We start from the raw sequence: 25,254 nt of genomic DNA on the forward strand, positions 1-25,254 counted from the left end.
ATTACGATCCAAATTATCAACGTTCAATTGATATCCTACAAAAAAAAAAAAAAAAAAAAACAATATATATATATATATATAATATATGTGTGTTATTATTTTTTTATTATTTTTATTTTGTCTAAATATTACCTCCTGTGAATATGATACCATTATATTTACGTGCTGAGATAGATTAAAAAAAAAAAAAAAAAAAAAAAAATAGAAGATAAAAAGTTTAAGAAAATAAGATATATTATCTTAGTTCAATTTTTAAATTATCTATCTTTTAAAAAATTTTTAATTCGAAAAGTTTTATTTTACCTCCAACTTTTATAGATATGGCACTATCTGATTTAATACCTAAAAATGAACCCAAAAACAAAAAAAAAAATATACATATATAAATATATATATATATATATATATCTAAAGGCACATTAATAATAATAATTTTTTTTTTTTTTTTTTTTTCTTATGTAAATAATATTATGAAAGTTACCTTCCCTCATATTAAGTGTTTTTTTAAATATATTGATCAATTTTCCTTTGATTATTCTAGACATTCCAATGTTTTCTAAAAAAAAAAAAAATTATAAATATATATATATATATATATATGCATATATTTATATTTTGATTGATTTGTTTATATTCCCTTATGTATCTCCTTACTGTGAATAAAAAGAGATATCTGGGTTCTCTCGAGTTCTCTTATGTTTTTGTCGTTTCCTTCCATGAATGGACATAAAATTGTGAAACTACTTTCCTTATCTCTGTAATTTCTTATTTTTAAATACTGTACACTATTTAATCCGTTGTCTATGACATTTTGTGCTTCTCTCATATTTTTAAGTCTAGATACATCTCTGATAATTTTTTTAACGACATTTTCTAAAAATGAAATGAACAAAAAAAAAAAAAAAAAAAAAAAAAAAAAAAAAAAAAAAAAATATATATATATAATAATAATAATATATATATATATATATATTATTATATATATTACGTCCATCACATATATATTTTTATTTTATTTTTTTTTTTTTTTTTTTTTTTTTTCGACTTACTTGTAACATCTGCACAGATATATCTAATGGATAACTCTGACTTTACAAATATTTCATAATTTATTTTATTTTTTTTTGTTTTTACATTATCAATATTTTTACTACGATTAAAATGATCACATCTTGTCGCCGTATCAACGGCAATTCTTAAAATATCTACTGGATCATTTAATGAGCTCATGAGTTTGTTTAGAATTTTACGAATACTTCGTTTTCTTATACTTATCTTTGTAGGTTTACATTTTCTACTTATTAGTCCGAGGAGTTTTTTCTTTTCTCTACCTCCATAATCATGTATACATCCAAGAACAATTTTGTCGGTTTTCATTCGACATTTGTTGTATATAATATCTACAGCCTTTTCAACAGGTCCTTTCTCTAAAAAAATAAATATATAAACATATAAACATATACATATATATATACAACGTAGTACCATTCACATATTTTTTTTTTTTTTTTTTTTTTTTTTTTTTTTTTTTTTTTTATGTTTAAAAAGAATTTCGTACCGTGAACAAAGTATGTAAGGAAAAAGATTTTCTTAAATCTGGATATATTTGGGTTTTGTAAGGATATATTATTTTCTCCTTCAAATACCCATAAAGAAAGGAAGATAGACATATACTGGGCCAATAATGTAGGTGTATATGAAGAAGATAAAAATTTCTTTTTCAACATTCTAATAATTTGCATAATAATTCTTTGAACATTATTTGCCTTAGATGTTCTTAGTAAATAGTCTACTTCAGAAAAATTAACTAAGTCGTTATAATTTCTTGGATTCCTTCCACTCTTTCCTAGGGTAAAAATTTTCTTAAGGGCAGATGAGAAATTTCCTAGGAAGCTCGATTCGTATTGTTCTATCATGGTCGTTATGAAAAACACTACAATAAGGTGACATTAAAAAAAAAAAAATAAAAAAATAAATAACAACATATATATATATATATATATATATATATATATATATATATATATATATATATATATATATATGATATGTATATATTTTTTTTTTTTTTTTTTTTTTTTTTGGTGGATGTAATTCCCATATTTTATAGGTCCACAATTATTTTCCTTTTTTTTTTTTTATATTTTTGAATTTACCTAATTGTAAACTGATCGAAACTAAAGGAGAAAAGTTATTAACTAAGAAATTAATATTTTTAGATGGTGTCTTATTATAATTAAACCATCTAAGCAAGAATCCTACATTTCTGATTTTAGATCCAACAAATTTATTTGTTTTGATTTTTTTGGATTGTACAAAACCATATGATGCAGAATACATATTTTGAATTTGATTCCATAAATCTTTTGTTGTTTCATACAACGAATTATAATTTTGAGATTTCTTAGCTAATAAAGAAGTTTTTATAATATCGTCAATAGCAAAGATGGATTCATTTCCTGTTTTCTCTTGTGTTTCTTCTCGGAAAAAATTAAAAGGAGCTATTTTAAAGAACGTTTTCTTCTTTATTTTAATCTTTTTATTAAACTGAAGAGAAGAAATAAAAATATTAAGCATATCAAATTAAACAAATTAAAAAAAATTTATGGAATTTACAAAATTTATGAAATATGCCATGTATAAAAATTAGTAACTCATAAAATACAATTTAATCATCATATATATATATATATATATATATATATATATATGTATAGATATATTATGTCTATATATATGATTGTACCTTATGACTCCTGTCAATTGTTTTATTTATTAAATTGAATTCATCATCTGTTGATATAGAACTAACATCAAGATAACCCTTTTCCGAAAGTTCATTTGCCGAATTTAAATATAATAACATAATTAAAACGACATCAGCACTAGTTTCGATATTATATATTTTATCTCTGTAGTAATACATTAATAACTTGACCACTGCGAAATTGTAAATAAAACGTGAAGTATATTAAGGGGCAGGGCAACATACAAATGTACATATATATATATATATATATATATATATATATATATGTATATATGTATATATTTTTCTACTTACAATCTGCTCTTCTTTGTGCCGTTTTTGATGGACTAAATTCATTTTTATACTCAGATAAATCATAGTCTGCTTTAATAGTCTCATCCATGCATTTATCCGTACACATATCATTAAATCCAAATTCTACAAAATTAAATATACAAAAGGTAATACAAAAATATAAATTTATATGAACACCAATATTTATATGTGTATTTTTTTTTTTTTTTTTTTTCTTTCTTTATTTTATTTATATACTTTTTTCCATTATATCTGAAATTTTGGATTTAAATGTATATAAAGAATCATCAAGACCCTTTTCTAGTAATAATAGTGTTCCTATAAAACAAAATAACGAAAAGAAAAAAATAAATAAGAACAAACACACACATATATATACATATATATTTATTTATTTATTATATTTACCCTTTTGAATCATATTTTGAATTCTATATTTCAGACGAGGTAAGTATTTTTGAAAATATGATATGTCGTGATTTATCGATGATTTGTATGCCTTCTCGAACATATAACTGAAAATTATACTTCCTGAAAGGATAATCCAAAAAGAAAAAAAAAAAAAATATACATACATACATACATACATACATACATACATACATACATACATACATATATAAATAAATATATGTATATTATTCCAACATTTTTATTTATTCTTTTGATATTTACCTAGCTGTCCACATACATCAGTGTGCATTGGGGAAACGTAATCATTGGCAGAGTCATCGTATAGTTTTAATAATTTGCTTGCTAAATCAAAATATATACATACATATATACATAAATATATATATATATATATATATATATATAACACCTTATATATTACAGTATTATATTCATATATAAATATATTATATATATATATATTTATTTATTTATTTATTCTAACCGTTCAGATTTTCCGTTATAAATTTCTGTACTAATAAATCCATTTCAAGTTGTTCAATATTGGCATCTTTCAGAAAAAAAAAAAAAAAAAAAAAAAAAATATATATAATATAATATAATATAATATAATATAATATAATATAATATAATATAATATAATATAATATATATATATATATAATCGATGGGAAATATTATCTTATGGGATCCTCTTATAAATTGAATATATAGACGATGATACATTTCTATATTTATATTTTATACCTATCTTTTTCTTCTTCATATTTTTTTTCTTTTTACGTGCCTTTTTAAAAAGTTTATTCATAATTTTTTGTATACCTGAAAAGGAGAATAATTTTGTTCATGTATTATTTTTATTATTATTATTATTATTGTTGTGTTGTGTTTTTTTTTTTTTTTTTTTTTTTTTTTTTCTTTACTTTTCTCGATAGAATATTTTTCTCTCATGTTAGCTTTGGAATACCAGTCCAATGTATATTCTATAATAATAAAACATACAAATATGAGTATAACCATAATAATAAATAATGTATAAGTATAATTAAATACATATTATATATAATATTGTTGACATAGACGTGTTTATTAATATCTTTATTATTTTTCTAATTTTTTAAAAATTTTATAATTACTTGAGAAATCTACACTGCCATCATTTCTAATAATATCCAATGAATGCATTGTTGCTAGACTTTCTTTTAGTACTTCAGATGCTCTCTTAAAATTATTCAAGGAACTTATATCTTGACTATCTAGCTGTTTATTAATTTTAGATGACATATTTATCATTTCGTTTTTTATATTCTCAAAGAATCGTACGGCTATAAATATGTTAATAAAAAGGAAGAGGAAATAAAATAAAATAAAATAAAATAAAATAAAATACATATATATATATATATATATATATATATATATTGTTCTAATAATATTCACGTCCTGTTCTTCTTATAACTTAATACTTTATACCTTTTTCATATTTGCTCTTTTCCACATCTAAAATAAAAAATAAAGTACAAAAAAATGAGATAATAGGAAGACATGAAATTATGAGAATATCAAATGTTAAAAAAGTTAAGATTAACAACAACATAAGTATTTACAAAATGTGTATATAGAAAAAATAAGAAATATAATTCATATTTTTTTTTTTTTTTTTTTTTTTATTTTACCTCCTGGGTCAGGTATACTTTGACTAAGACCACCTGAAGGAAAATATATTTGTATATACATATATATATATATATATATTTTATATTTATATTTTTGTTAAAAAATAGAATGGTAATAACAAAAGAGCCATATGGTATGATTCCCATAAGTATTAGTATTCATTTATTAAATATACTTCATCATATATGTAATGAAGGCAGCATATTTTTTAATACTTATATAAAAAAATAAATATATATATTTAATCTTATATATATATATATATATATATATATATATTTTTTTTTTTTTTCATTTTACACATCCTTGAACGAACCTACAACATGAGTTTTTCTTGTCCTAGAAGGGACGAACCTTTTAACCCTTGGTTCGAACATAACATCTATCGAGTCTACATTTTTCATAATAGATTTTTCATCCTTATCAATACCTAGAAAGAAAAAAAATAAATGTAATATATATGATAATATACAAAACGGAATAATATATAATATAATATATATATATATATATATTTATATGTATATTTCTATTTGTATTTATTTATTCCTTTATTTTTGATTACCCTTTTTTATTTCATTTTTCTTAAATGGTTTGGGTTTTTTAAAGACATTTCGTGGAAGAAGTGTATCGAAAAGTTTGTCTGAGAAAATAAATAAATAAATATATATATATATATATATATATATATATTGTTATGTCTCCATAAAAATTTTTATTTTTTAATATTTATCTTTCCAAATTATTACTTGATATTTCTGATATGAAATAACCCGCAATGATATATATGAGCAAAGTGTATTTCAACATATTTTATAACACGAAGAAAAAAAAAAATAAAATAAACAAGTTACATATATATATATATATATATATATATATGTTTATATATTTTTTTTTTGAGTAGAAAGTATATTATATAATAATTTATTCAAATGGTTGTACTACAAATAAACATTATATTTTTTAATATTTTGTTAGTACTTGTACATACATATTAATTTATTTGTTTCTATGTATATTTTGAAATATTTCTATAAATTTGTATTATATTAAATAGGGAAACCCTTATTTTATTTATTTCTTCCTTATATATATATATATATATATATATATATATATATATATATGTATATATATTTATATGTACAACCAAAAACACCTACTTAAAATACAGAACTTGTATATAATACATACAAGTAATATATATATATATATATATATATTTTTATTTTTATTTTTTTTTCTTTTTTTAATTAATTAGTAAAAAATTGTCCACTCCAAATCACTATATGTTATATTGGACACACACAATAAACATTATGTACATATAATGTTCTGTGTTTTATAAAATTGTATGTGGAATAATGAAGTAAAAATAAAATATAAAACAAAACGAAAAGCATAAAACACATACATAAATAATATATATAAATATATATATATATCATATATATATATATATACAATATGTGTATTATTACTTATTCGTTTATATTATATATGCACTTTAGGGCAGTACGTCAACATTATCTTTATTATTATCATTATTATTTTTATTATTTTTATTTTTATTATATTATATATTTTTTTTTATTTCATATAAATAAAATATAATAATAATAAAATACCAAACAAAAAAAAAAAAAAAAAAAAAAAGAAAAAGAAAAAGAAAAAGAAAAAAAAAATGTAATCTATAATTACATAGACATATTCTTTTTTCTTATCATAATGATAAAATAACTGTCTTTAAAAATATCCAAAGGTATATTCGGGAAAACGTTTTATAAAAGATAAAAAAAAAAAAAAAAAGTACTAATTGAATATTAAACCAAAGAACAAAAGATATTTATTTTTCAAAATATAAAACAAGGAACATAAAAGAATAAATAATCCATTTTGATAACCTTCGTCTTTTTAATTATAAATAGTATAACATCAAGGATGGTTCACAATACATTTTAAAAAAGATGACCACATTTTTTTTTTTTTTTGTGTATAATTTTGTATTATATATATATATCAATATATGTATAATATAAATTTTTAACTATTCAAAGATTTACAACAAAATAATTTTTTTTTTTCTTTTTTTCTTTTGCTTTTTCATATTTAACAAAATAATATAAATATATTTATGTTATTTTTATTTTTTTTAGTTCGGAGAAGTAAAAAATATATGCGTACAATATTATTATTGCATATATAATATATATATATATATATAACAATAATATATTTGTACAATATATATATTATGTGTGTATTGTTTATACCATTTTAATAATTTAAAAAAAAAAAAAAAAAAAAAAAAAGGAATATAAAAATATGACATTTTATACATAATAAATATAATTTTCCAAAGCATTATTTTTACTTAAAAATAAATTAAAAAAATCTTACGATATTTCAAATAGGATTATTACCACATATAATTTATATAATATTTATAAATATTGTGATTTATAATATTTTTTCTTTTTTTACTACAAAAATGTCATATGGCTGTGGAACAGTAGGCTTACCCTTCATTGGAAAAGCCCTTCTTTTTTTCATGTCCGTAGAAGCAACTTATTGTACATATGAATTATTCTTAAAACCAGGAGGAACATATGTGTATTATCGTATAAATGATATGGTAAGTTTTTTTTTTTTTTTTTTTTTCTTCTTTTTCTTTTTCTCCTATATACTATAAATCTAAGATTATATTATATATATTGTATATATTGTATATATTGTACATATTGTATTTTTTTTTTTTTTTTTTTTTTTTAGCTCAATAAGGATAAAAAGTAAGGTTCCAGGGAATTACATTTTAGTTTATTTTAATTAATTTTTTTGCTGTTTTGAAAAATGAGTATATTTAACAAAAAGAAAAAAGTTTATACAAAAACTTAATAGGACATACCTTCAAAATATATACTTTATGTTTTTTTGTTTTTTCTTTTTTTTTTTCTTTTGTATAAAGTTTTATGTAAATATACTATTACTATTAATATAACAAATGCATTATTTTATTAATCCAAAGAAAAATAGAAAAAAAAAAAAATATATATATATATTAATAATTAAACCAAGTAATATATAAATATGTAGACAATAAGAATATATATATATATATATATATATATATTATTCACATGTCTATAAATATGTTACTATTTTTATATATCATAAAACATACCCTTTTTATTTTAATCATACTATTTGTTATATATATATATATATATATATATATATATATATATAATAAACGATATAACTTAATATTTATGTTTACACCTTAAATTATGTTTCAAATTATAAAATCAAAAAAAATAAAAATAAGTTGAAAGAATCATTTTTTTTTTTATTCGTATTCAAAATATATATGTTTTGGTTTGTCTCTATCTATGTAAATGACCCTACAAAAAGAAAAAAAATTGTAAGCCAATAAAAGCTATACCAATTTCAATAGCCCTTATATATATTCCCCAAATATATTGCATTTGCCTGTATATAAAAAAAGAAAAAAAGAAACCTAAATATAAACATATATATATATATATATATAATATATGATGTATGTGTACCTTTTTAGAAATGATAGTATATAACATAAATAATATATATTCATATAGCTTATATGATTTTAGAAAATCAAACAATAGGTGAAAGAACTAATAAAATAAGAATATTATATATAGCCAAAGGTGGTTATGGATAGATTATATTATACTATCAATTCAATGTATCCTTTATTTCCACTAATACATTTTTAAAAATTGTTTTAATAGATTAATTTTTTTTTTTTTTTCCTTTTTCATTTTTCTTAAACAAAAAGAAAAAAAAAAAAAAAAAAAAAAAGTTGCAGAATAAAATTACAATTATATAAAAAAAAAAAAAAAAAAAAAATTTTTTTTTCAACAGATACATATATATATATTTACATTTAACATTTCTTTTTCATAATATAAAAAAAAAAAGGAAAAAAAAAAAAAAAAAAAAAACCTTAATAAAATATATATCTACATAAATATATATATATATATATATATATATATATATATATATATATTATATAATTTCAACTTTGTAGATAAAAAAAAAAAAAAAAAAAAAGAACACGCATATATATTTATTCATATATATGTTGAATGTATTATATTTATTCTTGATTTTTCTTTCTATATTCTTCTATTTCTTTTGAATATCGTACTTTGTCTAATTGTGCTTTCTTTTCATATGGTGCTTTTTGAGCTGGGCTTAATTGTCCCCAAGCTTCACCTATCAATTTACCAACTTGTGCAACATCTTTTGCTAATTCTGGTTTTTCTTTTATTATTTCTAGTCTCTTATCCTTAACATAAAACATATAGGCAGACAAAGCTCTCTTTGGAGCTAATGGGTCTTTTTTCTTTTTTTTGTTTTGTTTTTTTAATACTTTCTTTTGAGATTTTGAAGCCATTTTATATATTTTATCTGTTAGGGGAAAAAGAAAAAAAAAAAAAAAAAAAAAAAAAATTTATGAACTGGTCATAATATTCTGAACAATGCATATATAAATATAATGATACATAAAAATATTTATTAAAAGAAGAAATAATAAGTAATAAAATGTATAAAGACAGCAACAATATAATATATATATAAATATATATTTATATATATTATATAATATTCCATATATTACAAATATATAGAGAAAAAACATTATACAACTTTCTAAACACTTTAATTTATTCTTTAGTGTTTATTTTTTATTATCCATTAATAGTAACTATTAATGGTTAAAATGTCATTTGATGTATATATTTTAAAAAAAATGAAAACATACATATAAAATAAACATATAATATATTCATAAACATGATTTAATATAAGTCGAATCACCGCACAACCAATACCAAAATATTAAGAAATACATATACACATATACTTCTTACACTTTTTTTTTACACAACAAAATATATATGAAATTAAAACACAAGAATATTACAAATATAATAAATACAACCATATGTAACATAAGGATACAAATAAATTTATATGCAACAAACAGGTCTGGATAAATCAAATCATAAATATACACATATAACCAAATAAAAAAAAAAAGGATAATATATAATATATGTACAAAAATATAAGTACACATATATGTTCATTTATATATATATATATATATATATATATATAATATCAATTCATATTATGTTAATTATTATTAAATTACCTTTATATATATGAAGTATCCAAAGAAAGATCTTGAATATTTAAAATTATTATTATATAAGATAAAATAATATTTTTAAGTTTTATTTATATTTAAATAAAAATACTTAAACATATATATAGTAACACATATAACTACACAAATGTATATGTATAATATATATATATATATATATATATACATATATATTTATGATAAAAAAAAATATATATACATATATTTTTCTTTATAGAAAATTGTTTAAATTTTAAATAAATAAGAAAAACAAAAAATTATAACATTAAGAAAATATTAATATTAAAAAAAGAAAAAAAAAAAAATTTTTTTTTTTGGTACAAACGAATGAATATAATATATATATATTATATATATATATAATATTATTATATAATATTTTGTATATTATATATAATATATATTATATATTATTATATATAATATATTATATATATTATTTATATATAAAAATATGTATTATAATAAATATATATTATATATTATATAATATATTTTGTATATTTTTTTTTTTCATATATATATATATATATTTGTATATATAAAATTTCTTTTATGCATAAAGTTTATTTTATATTAATAGGTATTATTTATATTATATAATAATATAATTATTATATATATATTTATTTTAATATATGTACATATATTTTTTTATTATATGTATGTAATTTTTTATATAATATATTAAAAATAAATTAAAAAAATAAATATATATAAATATATTATATATATATATATATATATATATATATATTTTTTTTTTTATGCAAATGAGAAGCGATATTTTAAAATATGCGCATAAAAAAAAAAAAAAAAAAATGAAAAAAAAAAATTAAAGAGCACAAATTTATATTTATTTATTTATATATATATATATATATTATAATTATATATAAATATATATATTTTAATAAGAACAAAAGTAAATACGAGAATAAATGGATTAATTATATGCATGTATTTATATATATATATTAATATATATAATTATAATATTATATATATAAATATATATATTTTTATATATATATATATTTTTTAATAAATATTCAAAATATTATTATATATATATTATAAATTTTTTTTTTTTCCGCATATTGAGTTATTTATATATATAAAATAATATATATAAATAAATGCGCAAATTTTATTAAAAATATTATATATATATATATTACATATATATATTAAACAAGTTTTTTTAAAGTTTATAAAAAAAAAAAAAAAATATATATATATATTTATATATATTATTATATATATATATATATATACTTTTAATTTTTATATAATATTATTAAAATGATCCATTTTTGTTTAATAAACCATAAAAATCGCGGGTCATACGTTTGTTTATATATTTTTATCTTTTTTGTATTTATTTATTTTTTTCCTTTTTTAAATATATATTTATCAAATGATATTTTGTATTTTATTTAAAAGTTATATGTAAAGATAATGTATACAAAAATAATTTATATATTGTACAAATATTAAATGCGAAAAAAAGAATATATGTATATATATATATATATATATATATATATATGTATACATATAATTGTGTTAAAATTTTTTAAGATATAATTAATAATTTATATATGTTCTTAAAATAAAAAAGTAAAATTCACAATTCAATGGAAAGCATTATAATATATATAAATATATTTATTCGAACACAATATATATTGTATGTATGTTTATATATATATACCTTTTTTTTTTTTTATCTATTTTATATACATATATATGATTTGTTTAATTATATATCTTGATAAGTATATTTTTTATGATTTAATAAAAGTATTTATAATAATTATTGTGTGTATATAAAAATATGTACCTATATTTTTTTCCCTCTTATTATTTAATATATGTACATTTTAAAGAAGTTAATTTTTTTTTTTTTTTTTTTAATTATAAAGTGTCTTAATAAGTAAACGGTGAAAAGGGTTTAATGGTAGCTTTATAATATTTACATATTTTGATGTTATATAAAATTTAATATATATATATATGTATATATATATATATATATATATATATATATATATATATATATATATAACATATACATGAAGAGGAAAAGAGACAGCAAAAAATTTATCTTTTATTTTTTATACTACTAATATTCATAAGAAATATAATAAATAAATGAATGACAGCGTATATGAATGAAATTCATAGTTATTACTTATTCATGTTATATATATACCAAATATATTTAATAAAAACTGTAAATATAATTCATGTAAATATTTGACGAATTATATAAAGTTTATATATATAACTACACATATGTAAATATAATATTATATCATAATAAAACCACCAAACAGTATATATATATATATATATATAATATATATGTCTCATCGTTTAGGGTTCCCAAAAAAAAAAAAAAAAAAAAAAAAAAAAAAAGTATTATATACTCTTAAGAATTCTTTTTCACATCATTCTATTTTTTTTCTTTTTCCTTCTTAAAAAATAAATATTCTATATATCATTTAATTTAGAAAAATATATAATATATATACTTCAAAAACTTATACATATATATATATATATATATATATATATATGAATAATCTGGTAATAATACTTTTTGAAATAATAAGAATAAAATAGAATCCATCTAAATATGCATTCGTAAAATAATAAGGATATAATAATATCTTTATAATAATATATATATATGTATGTATATATTTAATTTTGTTTATTTATTTTTATTTTATTTTATTTAAATTAAATTTTTTTTTTTTTTTTAAACTATAAAAATAATGTTTACCATAATATATATTGTGTCATTATAGTTTTATTATTATTTTATTTATTATGAAATATATTGAAACAAGTGAATATGTTAAATAATAATTTTTTATATTTTATTTTTTATATAAGAATTAAGAAAATATTCATATTATACATTTCTATATATTAATAATAACTGGATTTTTTTTTTTTTTTTTTTCTTTTACATATATATAAAATTAACTTATATATTTGTTACTATATATATATATATATATATATATATATTTATTTATTTAATAATATTCTCTTCATCAAAATGAACCTTTGATTTATTATTTATTTTATAAAATTTATTGATGTTATTGAATGGTTACAATACATGTGTCACATATCAATTTATATATATTTTTTTTTTTTTTTTTTTGTATATCCTTTTGTAAAATAAAAATTATAATGTGAGAATACATATATATATATTAATTAATATATATATATAACATATGATGATAGCTTCAAATATATATATTAATATATATCCATAAATATATACATATATATATATATATATATATAATATATATATATATTTATATATATGCAAATATTATTATCATATGAAATATTATTTACTACAATATAATACGTTTTAAAATAAGGTGTAGTATTTTTTTTTTTTTTTTTTTTTTTGATCATGTTTAATGTCTTCTTTAAAAGCAAAACTTCTGAAGCTTTAGAATCGACAGAAAATAATGATAAAGGAAATGAGGAGAACAAAAATGACATAAATAATGAAAGGAGAGTTTCAAAAATATCAAATGAATATCCTGGGGAGAATGAAAAAGATAATTTGGATGGTGATTCGAATGCTATAATAGAAAGTATTAATGAAGTTATGAATGCGGAGGATGCATCTAGTGTATCCGAAAGGAGGGACAGACATAAAAGTAAACACAGAAATAGAAGTATAACAAGAAGCAGGAGTAGAAGCCGACACAGAAGCGGGAGTAGAGACCGACACAGAAGCAGGAGTAGAAGCCGACACAGAAGCAGGAGTAGAGACCGGCGCAGAAGTAGAAGTCGACACAGACGTAGACATAGAAAAGGGAGAAGTCCAAGTAGGAGTAGAAGTAGAGAGAGGAATAAGCATAGGAGTGGAAGGAATAGAAGCAGAAGTTTAGAAAAACATCGACATAGAAGACGAGATAGTCATAGGCATAGACATGATGATAGACGTAGAAGTAGAAGCAGAGATAAATATAGACATGATGATAGACATAGAAGTAGAAGAAGATTATCTTATGATAAATATGAAAAAAGGAAATTAAGAAGTTATAGTACTGATTCTATGGAAGATAAAAAAAACGATAAGATATCTTTAAATAATATACAGACATATGATAATAATGATAGTAATATAAAAAAAAATAATACATATGTAGAGGAGGATGACCAATATAAAAATGAAGAAGATTCAAATGATAGAAGGGATGAATGTGTTGATAAAAATTCAAAAGAAAAAGATCATGATAACAAAAATAAAAATCAAAATCAAGATAAAAATCAAAGTCAAGATAAATATCAAAATGAAGAAAAGAATAATGATATATTGAATGACAATATTTTAAATGAAGAATTATCAGAGGGTGAAATGATAAAAAGAATTATGGGAATAAGCGAATTTTCAACGACTTATAATAAATGTCATAAAAGTACTGATATATCAGGAATAAATAAAAGAACCAAAAGAAAATATAGACAATATATGAATAGAAGAGGAGGATTTAATAGACCATTATCACCAACATTTTAAGAAAATTATATTATAAAAATGTGTATATATAATATTATTTATATTTGAAAAGTGAAACAAAAATATACACATTCAACATATATATAAATATATACATATATATATATATTTATTTATTTACTTTATTTTTATAATATATGCCCTTTTTTATGGGCTATAATTTTTAAGTCCCACATAATATGTGCATATATATATATATATATATATTTGTTAATTATTTATATGTTTTTTTGATTTTAATTCATATTTGTTCTTTTTTTTTTTTTTTTTTTTTTTTTTTTTGGTAAGTTATATATAAATCCTTGTTTTATATAAATTATAATAGTTGTTGTTTTTATAAAAATGGAAAAAAAAATGCCTTCACGTAAGTATATATAAATGTACTTATGAGGTCAAATTATAATTCCTATGCACAATAATATATTAATTTTTTAAAAACCTTTGAAAATTTTCTTGTTTTTCTTTTTTTTTTTTATTTATTTGTTAAAAAATGGATGCACACATTAAATAAAAAGTATTTTTTTTTTTTTTTTTTTTTTTTTTGAAAGGATTTAATTCTTTCCATAGTAAGAAAAAAGAAAAAAAATAAATTCTTCCTTTTTTTTATTTTATTTTTTTTTTATTATTCACCTAATTAATATTCTATAAATAAAATAATCCAAATTGGTTTCATCTAAGATACTTAATAATATTTTTATATACTTAAAAAAAAAAAAAAAAAAAAAAAAAAAAAAAAACTCTTATAAAATTCATTTATTCTTATAATTATTGTTATAAAGGGAAGTTTTATATTACAATAGAAAATAAAATATATATATATATATATTTATATATATTTATATATAAACAAAATGTAGTTAATAATTTCTTATTTAAGATCCAGAGAGAAAAAAAAAAAAAAATGAGAAACTCTACATATATATAATGTGTATAACCAAATTTATATATGTACTTTTTTCCGTGCATGCATAGATGTGTTCAATAATTTTCCCATTATATAGATAATATATTTATATATCATAAGGTTTTTTTCTTTTTTTTTTTTTTCTTTTTTTTTTTTTTCCTTTTTATAATATATATTAATAAAAATGTGTATATACGACTAGAGCTTTGGTAACCATAATTTAAACACAGCTATAAAAAAGAAGGGGAAAAAAAAAAAAAAAAAGGGAAAAAAAGAATTTTTTTTTTGATCGCTAATATAATTAATTTTTAAAAAAATATAAAAAATAAATAAAAACATAAGAATATTATATAATGGTTATTAAATAAGAATTTGGTGACTAGTTTTTTTTTTATTATTTTATTTATTTATTTATTTTGTTTTTTTTTCCTTTTCTTTTAATTTCCATATTGTTATTATTCTCATGGTTGTTCTTGTTGTAGTTTCTGTTTCCTGTTCTCATAATTTTTTGGTAACTTAAAAATGTGAACCTCTTTTTTTTTTTCTTTTTTTTTTTTTCTATATTAATTTGTTTTTATTTTTTTATATAATATATATATATTATATTTATAAAAAGATATTTATTAAGAAAAAATAATATATTTTGAAACTATACATATATATATATATATATATATATATATATATATATTTATTTATTTATTTTATTTTATTTATTTTTTTTTTTTTGCTGTAAAAAAAAATGATGTGTTAAAATTAATTGTCGAGTTACTCATTCTACACTATAGAAAATGTTGTATGTATTTTATTTTGCTTCATATTAGGGTAATTGGTTTTATTTATTTGATTGAATTCTTACCTTTTTCTTTTATATTTTTTTGTACACAAGAATAAAGAAAAAAAAAAAAAAAAAAAAAAAAAAATTTATGGGGTACATATTATAATATTATAATATTATTTATTCATAATATATACATATATAATACGTTTCTTTCTTAAATTTTTTTTTTTTTTTTTTTTTTTTTGTAATTTTAAATGAACCATATTGAATAAAGAATTCTGTCGCCACGTATAAGACTGCATTAAAAAATATACACATATAATATATATATATATATTATATATATATATTGTTTCTTTATTTTTTTAATATATATATATATATATATATATATATATATGTATATATTTATATATACGTTTTATAATGGCGTGCACACCTTTACTTAGCGAAGAAGATTTATACCGATTCAGAACGAAGCAATGTTTACGTTTAGCTAAGGGTTTGTGTGAATTCGGTTTGGATAGATGTCAGTATAGTCATAGTGCGGAATGGATTAGACGTTGCCCTTATTATATTTCTTTACCTTCTTATTTAAGATATATTCCTGTAGCATGTCCATATTTTATTAAGAATAAGAATGAAACCGAAGAAGATATAGAGAAAAGAAATATGATATTAAAGAATTGTGTTCATTTAACTAATAAAGATGGTAGTGTTAATAATAAATTTTATAAATATATTGAAGAGACAAATATTAATAAATGCCCTTTAGGTGTAGAATGTCCCTTAGCACATAGTATAGATGAAATAGATTACCATCCCCTTGTATATAAAACTAAAAGATGTGAAAATTATATGCATGCAAATTGTAATAAATATTATTGTAATAATTTACATGGTTTAGCTGAACAAAGAAAAATAAAGGAATATTTTATTCCCTATTCAAATAAAATAGATATTCCAGCATATCCTAATGTTACCATCGTTAGTAAAATTCAATATGGTTCATTTAAAGGACAAACACAATTATCAAATAATCAAAAAAAAATGAATACAGATTTTAATTTGAATTCAAGAAATTTTAATTATCCATGTAAAATGATTAATGGAAAAAATTATAAACATATAGATCTTAAATATAATTCAATAAATCTGCCTTGTCAACAAAGATACACATTACAAGAACAAAAGATGAACCAACCTAAAAGATATACTACATCAAATTTAATGAATATGCAACCCTCGCATCCTAATTTTTCTTTCTCTTGTGAAAATCAATTAAAAAATAAAAAAAAAAATTCTATTTTTAGCTACCTAAACAATTTTGATGATAAATTTACATTATATCTACATATATTAAAGAAATTTCCATATCTTTTTGATTTAAACATTTCTGATATGAATAACGAAAATTCAGGATCATTCATACGAACACAAGAATTAACGGATAATTCATCTAAAGGGAATCTGATCGATTTGACAAATATGACAAATATGAAAAATGATGATAATATAGGCATTTCTAGTAAAAATAATATTCAAGACATATATGAAAAAGAGTTTTCCAAAAATAACTCACAAAGTATAAATGATTCTCAAAATAAATATAACACATTTGAGCAATGTACAGAAAATATTTTCATGAATAATAGCTACTGTGAAATATTGAATCATATATTTAAAAAAAATTTACAAATAACTAAAAATAAAATAACATGTGAAAATGCCACACAAAGGTCTTTCAATGATATGGAAAAATATTATACAAAAAATTCAAGTGACAATGTAGATCTTGATTTTATAAGAAATCTTAATGGCAACTACCTTAATGCTGATAATAAAATTGAAACATATGATGATGTTCTAAATATGTTAAGTCATATATTGTGTTTGCTATATTTTACATCCGATTCGAGAGCTCATGCAACATTTGACACATATGCCCACAAACTAGCAAAACAAGTAATAAATCAAGAAAAAAAATAAATAAACATAAATATATAAATGTATATATATATATATATATATATATTAATGTGTGAATATAATATAAATATATATGTGACATACAAAAAAATATTAAGAATATATATATATATATATATATATATATATATATATATATATGTTATATTCATATATAATACATGAAAAGAATGCTTTATCATTATCTTTTTATAATTGTAAATAGCTATATGGGTTTATTAAATATTGGCTGGTTTTTTTTTTTTTTTTTTTTTTTATGACCATTCATATTATATATATAACTTTTTCACTTTTTTTTTTTTTTTTTTTTCTAGCTAAATTTTGAAAGCCGAAAAAGGAAGGAAATGTCTATCCCAAAATATTTGAACTACAACATGAAAGAAATGATTTAGAAGATATATAATAATTCATAGTTTTTTAATTTAAACAAAAAAAAAAAGAAAAAAAAAACATATAAAAAGACAACAAAATAAAAAAATATACATGTCTATCTTTCTCTTTCTCTCTCAATATATATTTATATATTTTTTTTGTTTATTACTTAATTCATTTCAATATATAATTTCAACTATAGTTATTATAATATATTTTTTTTTTTTTTCATATTTTAATTCATGAATAATTAAACTGATAATAATATATTTTCCTGAACTTTATATATATTTATAATTATTTTGTAGATATTTATTAGCACATATATATATATATATATTATGAGTGTATTTATTTATTATAATTTTAATTTGTTTATTTATTTATTAATTTATTTTATTTTTTGTTTTGTTTCCCTTATAAAACTTATTAATTAATTCATCACACTTCTTTTTAATAGAAAATTTATAAATATATAAAATCTTAAAAAAATAAAATGCTATTCGTAATAATATAATAAGAGAACATGTGGAATTAGGTGTATACAAATTATTATTTTTTCTTAAACAATATATATAATTGTTCATAAGGGAATGAAAAAAAAAAAAAAAAAAAAAAAAGAAGAATCAAAGACAATAAAAATTGTAACATTATAATTTCTATATTATTACTAATAAAACACGCATATCAAAATGCTTTATATATGGACGAAAAAAATGATATACTCTTATATATTTTTTTTTCACATTTACTTATTAAAATATAAAGAAATTTTTTATTTTATAAGATATTTTAAACAAACATAATATTTCTTATATTTTAAAGGAACAGAAGGGAAAAAAAAAAAAAAAAAGGAATGTAATTTATATCAAATATACAATTATAATGTTCAAAATAATTGTTCAATATTATATAAATAAATAAATAAATATATATATATATATATATATATATATATATATATATATAATATACACATATATGTTTTGTACAATTTTTTTAAAAATGTCATATGCTATTTATTACAAATTATTACTATTCAAAATTAATACCCATGAGTCAAAAAGAAAATATTCTACGTATTATTTATTAAAGGAAAATAATTTTTAAATATAAGCATATATTTATATGATCACATTTTACAGAGTAAATATATTATATTGATAAAAAAATATTATATATATATATATATGTCAAAGTACTAAAAATATATACATATAATACGCGTATTTATTAGGTGTATAATGTACATATAATATATATATATATATATATATATATATATTAATTCCTCATTATCTTTTTTTTTTCCCTTTTCATCATTTTTTTTTATGTATTTTTGGTCATATAAATGAATATTTTACTTAAATAAGTTTCAAAAATAATAAATGATTAAAAAAATACATATATGTTTTAATTTTTTTTCTTTAAAATAATTATATACATTTTCCTTATGTGCTATATGATATTTAAAAATATATATATAATTAAATATTATAATAATATATATATGCATATATGTACATCATACATATATATATATACAATATATATATAATATATATATTTATTTTTTCTTATATAACAAAAAAAAAATTGTGTAAGAAACAAAACGTATAAATAAAATTATGTTCAACCTTTTCAAATATGGGAAAAAAAGATATATGATGAAGTATAAATTTTTTTTTTTTTTCTTTTGTAATATATATATATATATATATATATATATACATATATTATTATATGTACATATATTAATTATATATATATTTCTTTTTACATATATATATTTTATACACATATATAATAATATATAATATTAATATTATATATAAATATTTCTTTTATTCATTATGCACATAGGTTTTGGGACAAAATATTCAAAAAAATATATAATAATATATGAAAAAAAAAAAAAAAAAAAACTAGAAAGAGCAAAAAAAATATTAAGCATATTTATTCATTATTAAATATATATATATATATATATATATCATTACATATACCTTACATATATTTAAAATAGTTATGTAAAAAATAATAATATATAAAAAAAAGATTATAAAAACACAAAGAAAGAAGAAAAAAAGTGTATATATAAAATATTATATAAAAAAGAAATATTTAGAAATAAATAAATAAATATACATTATTTTATACATATATATATATATATATATATATAATATCACTACATTTTAAGATCGATTAATATATATGAAAATATAAAAAAAAAAAATTATTATATATTCATATAATTATATTTTATAAAATAAATAGTATTATATAATATATAATATATATATATAAATATAAAATACATATGTATTAAAAAAAAATGCCTATTTATTGTTTAATATTTTTTTATTAAATTATATAATATATTTATAAATATTATATAATATATATATAAGAAAAAAAGGACTATTTTTTTATTTTATTTTTTTTTGAAATATTATATATATTTATTATTTATATTTTTACTTGCACATAAAAAAAAAAAAAAAATATAATATTATATAATAATAAATAATATAATGATATTATGAAAAGAACATATTCTGGAGAGAATAAAAATTAAAAAAAGAAGAAGAAAAAAAAAAAAAAAAAAAAAAAAAACTATATAAATATAATAATAATAAAAAGAAGAAAAGAAATATATTTAGCATATATATATATATATATATAATATATATTATATATAATATATTATTATTATATTACATAATATAATTATACATATATATATATATATATATATATATAAAATATATATTTTATATTTCATATAACATATTATATTATAACTCTTATATTTTATGTATTATATATATTATATTATTATATACATATAATTTATTTATTATTTTTTAAAAAAAATATAATAATAAATAAATACTTTTTTTATTTATACAAAAAGCATATTTATATTTCATATAAAATATATAAAGAAAATTTTTTATATTGCATGGCTTGAATTATCATTATTTTATATATAAATATAAATTAATTTATTATGTTAACAAAAATTAATTTTAGGCCTTAATTTTATTTAAATATCATATTATTATAATATATAATATTTATATATATATATATATATATATATATATATAATATATTTATATAATTTTTTTTTTTTTTTTTCTTTTTCTTTTTTCTTTTTATTTTATGTATATTTTTTTTATATAAGAAAAAAAAAATATATTTAAGTATTTATTTAATATTATAATAATATTCTTTCTTTTTTTTTTTTTCTTTTTTTTTTTTTATATATATTTTACGTAGACTTTAATATATATATATATATATAGTAAAATACATTTATAAAATAATATATATATTTATATTATATATTTATAATATATTATATTATTATTATATATTCTTATTAGTAAGCAAATTACATATATATTATACTGTGTTTGCATAAATTTTTTTCCTTAAGAAAAAAAAAAAAAGAAGAAAACATATAAAATACAAATATTTATTTATATATAAAAAACAATGGCAACATCTGAAGAATTAAAACAATTGAGATGCGATTGTACTTATCGTTCCAAATTGGCTGAGCAAGCCGAAAGATATGATGGTAATAATAATAATAGAAATGATTTATTAAAAAGAAATAACAATAAATAAATATGAATATAAATAAATAAATAAATATATATATATATATATATATATATACATGGATGCATTTATGAAATTATTAAGATATGTATTATTTATTTGAATGGCGATAAAAATGTTCCTGTATATATATGTACATATGTGATAATATATGGGTTGTATTATATATATATATATATTTATATATGTATGTATATTTTTTTATATTTATATTTTTTTTTTTTTTTGAAAATTTTTTTAAATGCTTATAGAAATGGCAGATGCTATGAGAACTTTAGTTGAACAGTGCGTAAACAATGACAAAGATGAGTTGACCGTTGAAGAAAGGAATTTATTGGTATGGAAACAATTTTATTTGAATAAATAAATATATAAATATATAAATATAAATATATAAATATATATATATATATATATATATATATATATATATATATATGATTACATATTATATATTTACATTTTCTTCTTTTTTATAGTCCGTTGCTTATAAGAATGCTGTAGGTGCTCGTAGAGCCTCCTGGAGAATAATCTCTAGTGTTGAACAGAAAGAGATGAGCAAAGCTAATGTTCATAATAAGAATGTTGCTGCTACCTATAGAAAGAAAGTTGAAGAAGAATTAAATAATATTTGTCAAGATATTTTAAATCTTCTTACGAAAAAGTTAATTCCAAACACTTCAGAAAGTGAAAGTAAAGTTTTTTATTACAAGATGAAAGGTGATTATTACCGTTACATCAGTGAATTTTCTTGTGATGAAGGAAAGAAAGAAGCATCCAACTGTGCTCAAGAAGCTTATCAAAAAGCTACGGATATTGCAGAAAATGAACTTCCTTCCACACATCCAATACGTTTAGGTTTAGCTTTGAACTACTCAGTTTTCTTTTATGAAATATTAAACCAACCACACCAAGCTTGTGAAATGGCAAAGAGAGCTTTCGATGATGCCATTACAGAATTTGACAACGTTAGCGAAGACTCTTATAAAGATTCCACTTTAATTATGCAACTCTTAAGAGATAACTTGACCTTATGGACATCTGATTTGCAAGGAGATCAGACCGAAGGTAACAAATGATATGCATAAATAAATAAATATAAATAAATAAATAAATAAATATATATATATATATATTTTTATATTGATGTATTTTTTTTTTTTTTTTCCACTAATTGTGTTTTAATATTTATACACAACTTTATTATATTTTATAACCATGTTTGTATTCATTTTACCTGAACTGTTCATATTTTTTTTTTTTTTTTTTTTTTTTTTTTTTTCTTTTGCAGAAAAATCAAAAGACGAAGGATTAGAATGAAGTTAGTTATATTTTTCATTTAGCAAGAATGTACTTATATATATATATATATATATATAACTACATAATATGTGTTTTATAATTTATTAAAAATTGAATTTTTTTTTTTTTTTTGAGAAGGAAAGTTATCAACTGTTTGATTTCATAGGTTTAAAAGTTTAAAACTTGCTAATATATAATAATTCTGTAAAATATATATATATATATATATATATATATATATATATATATGTATGTATATATTAATAAAAGAAAGAAATAAAAATAACACCTTATGTGTATATCATATATGTATTTTTTCATATACATATATATAGATATATACATATATATAGATATATACATATATATGTGTTTCTATTTTTTCATTATTATATTTAGTGATTATCGTGCATTTAAAGTTGGTATTATATATATATATATATATATATATATACATACATGTGAGTCAAACAAAATATAAATAAAAAAGTTCATAACATAAAAAAAATATATATTTATTTATATACATTTATATATATATTTAAGAAAAAATTAACAAAGAAAAATTAAATAAATAAATATAAATATATATATATATATATATATATATATATATATATATATATATTTATTTATTTATTTATACATATATATATTTATATGTAAATATATAAAAAAAAAAAAAAAAAAAAAAAAAAAAATTATAATAAAAATATATATATATATATATTATATATATGAAAAAATAACAAAAAAAAGAAAGAAATTTTAAATATTGATAAAAAAAATTTACAGCATATAATAAATTTCTTATTTTTCCCTTTTAACTTTCAATCATAGTGTTATATGTATATATAAATATTTATATATTATATTATACATATATACATATATTAAGTACTTAACATTCATTTAACGTAAAATTTTTTTTTCTATTTTTTTTTTTTTTTTTTTTTTTTTTTATATCATATAAAAAAATTTATTCTATACAAGAACGAATAAATAATTAAAAAGAAAAGAAAAAATTAAAAGAAATATGTATATGTATATATATATATATATATATACATATATATATATATATATGTGAAGAACAGCTATATCTTAAAAATGTTAAGAAATTTATAGACTCTTTTTTTTTAATTATATAAATGAATTCCATGACATAAGAGTTTATTTGTAGAAACTCATATTTATCTATAATTATATTTTGAGTTTTTGTAAATTAATAAAACCTAAATTTATATATGAATAGAACACGTCTAATTTTCCGTGTGTTTCTTATCTTTCCCGTATTAAGTCAATATGTTCGAACAAC

At 17.2% G+C, this 25,254-nt stretch overlaps 6 protein-coding genes across 6 annotated transcripts in view; 4 read left to right on the forward strand and 2 right to left on the reverse strand.

The window, feature by feature from the left end:
- The window catches only part of PF3D7_0817700 (rhoptry neck protein 5), a gene marked incomplete at both ends in the record, with an annotated part of 7,669 nt that extends 1,704 nt beyond the window's left edge, over positions 1-5,965 (reverse strand). Inside the window, 22 exons of the mRNA XM_002808808.1 lie at positions 6-35; positions 133-165; positions 304-342; positions 482-556; positions 655-873; positions 1,050-1,427; positions 1,559-1,933; positions 2,157-2,547; positions 2,747-2,940; positions 3,065-3,187; positions 3,302-3,382; positions 3,473-3,595; positions 3,740-3,820; positions 3,963-4,028; positions 4,226-4,300; positions 4,402-4,461; positions 4,615-4,803; positions 4,952-4,978; positions 5,155-5,187; positions 5,472-5,585; positions 5,721-5,798; positions 5,905-5,965. Coding sequence (XP_002808854.1) covers positions 6-35; positions 133-165; positions 304-342; positions 482-556; positions 655-873; positions 1,050-1,427; positions 1,559-1,933; positions 2,157-2,547; positions 2,747-2,940; positions 3,065-3,187; positions 3,302-3,382; positions 3,473-3,595; positions 3,740-3,820; positions 3,963-4,028; positions 4,226-4,300; positions 4,402-4,461; positions 4,615-4,803; positions 4,952-4,978; positions 5,155-5,187; positions 5,472-5,585; positions 5,721-5,798; positions 5,905-5,965 — 2,845 coding nt within the window. The remainder of the gene's footprint in view (positions 1-5; positions 36-132; positions 166-303; positions 343-481; positions 557-654; positions 874-1,049; positions 1,428-1,558; positions 1,934-2,156; positions 2,548-2,746; positions 2,941-3,064; positions 3,188-3,301; positions 3,383-3,472; positions 3,596-3,739; positions 3,821-3,962; positions 4,029-4,225; positions 4,301-4,401; positions 4,462-4,614; positions 4,804-4,951; positions 4,979-5,154; positions 5,188-5,471; positions 5,586-5,720; positions 5,799-5,904) is intronic.
- Positions 5,966-7,649: 1,684 nt separating this feature from the next.
- Positions 7,650-7,951, forward strand: PF3D7_0817800 (conserved Plasmodium protein, unknown function; the record flags this gene model as incomplete). Its single annotated transcript, XM_001349311.1, has 2 exons — positions 7,650-7,793; positions 7,931-7,951. 2 exons carry the CDS (start codon positions 7,650-7,652, stop codon positions 7,949-7,951), a joined length of 165 nt encoding a protein of 54 aa, XP_001349347.1.
- Positions 7,952-9,302: 1,351 nt separating this feature from the next.
- On the reverse strand, positions 9,303-9,602 carry PF3D7_0817900 (high mobility group protein B2; the record flags this gene model as incomplete). The annotated part of the gene is made up of 1 exon (XM_001349310.3): positions 9,303-9,602. The coding sequence occupies one exon, from the start codon at positions 9,600-9,602 to the stop codon at positions 9,303-9,305; it is 300 nt and encodes a 99-aa protein (XP_001349346.1).
- Positions 9,603-13,833: 4,231 nt separating this feature from the next.
- On the forward strand, positions 13,834-14,952 carry PF3D7_0818000 (U4/U6.U5 small nuclear ribonucleoprotein, putative; the record flags this gene model as incomplete). Its single annotated transcript, XM_002808809.1, has 1 exon — positions 13,834-14,952. The coding sequence occupies one exon, from the start codon at positions 13,834-13,836 to the stop codon at positions 14,950-14,952; it is 1,119 nt and encodes a 372-aa protein (XP_002808855.1).
- A 2,111-nt stretch (positions 14,953-17,063) lies between these two features.
- On the forward strand, positions 17,064-19,018 carry PF3D7_0818100 (zinc finger protein, putative; the record flags this gene model as incomplete). Its single annotated transcript, XM_024473165.1, has 2 exons — positions 17,064-18,602; positions 18,941-19,018. 2 exons carry the CDS (start codon positions 17,064-17,066, stop codon positions 19,016-19,018), a joined length of 1,617 nt encoding a protein of 538 aa, XP_024328897.1.
- A 3,487-nt stretch (positions 19,019-22,505) lies between these two features.
- PF3D7_0818200 (14-3-3 protein) lies at positions 22,506-23,954 on the forward strand (the record flags this gene model as incomplete). Its single annotated transcript, XM_002808810.1, has 4 exons — positions 22,506-22,590; positions 22,886-22,971; positions 23,114-23,702; positions 23,926-23,954. The coding sequence occupies 4 exons, from the start codon at positions 22,506-22,508 to the stop codon at positions 23,952-23,954; spliced, it is 789 nt and encodes a 262-aa protein (XP_002808856.1).
- Between the last annotated feature and the right edge of the window lie 1,300 nt (positions 23,955-25,254).

This window comes from Plasmodium falciparum (genome assembly GCF_000002765.6).
Source record: "Plasmodium falciparum 3D7 genome assembly, chromosome: 8".
Taxonomy (NCBI): Eukaryota; Apicomplexa; class Aconoidasida; order Haemosporida; family Plasmodiidae; genus Plasmodium; species Plasmodium falciparum.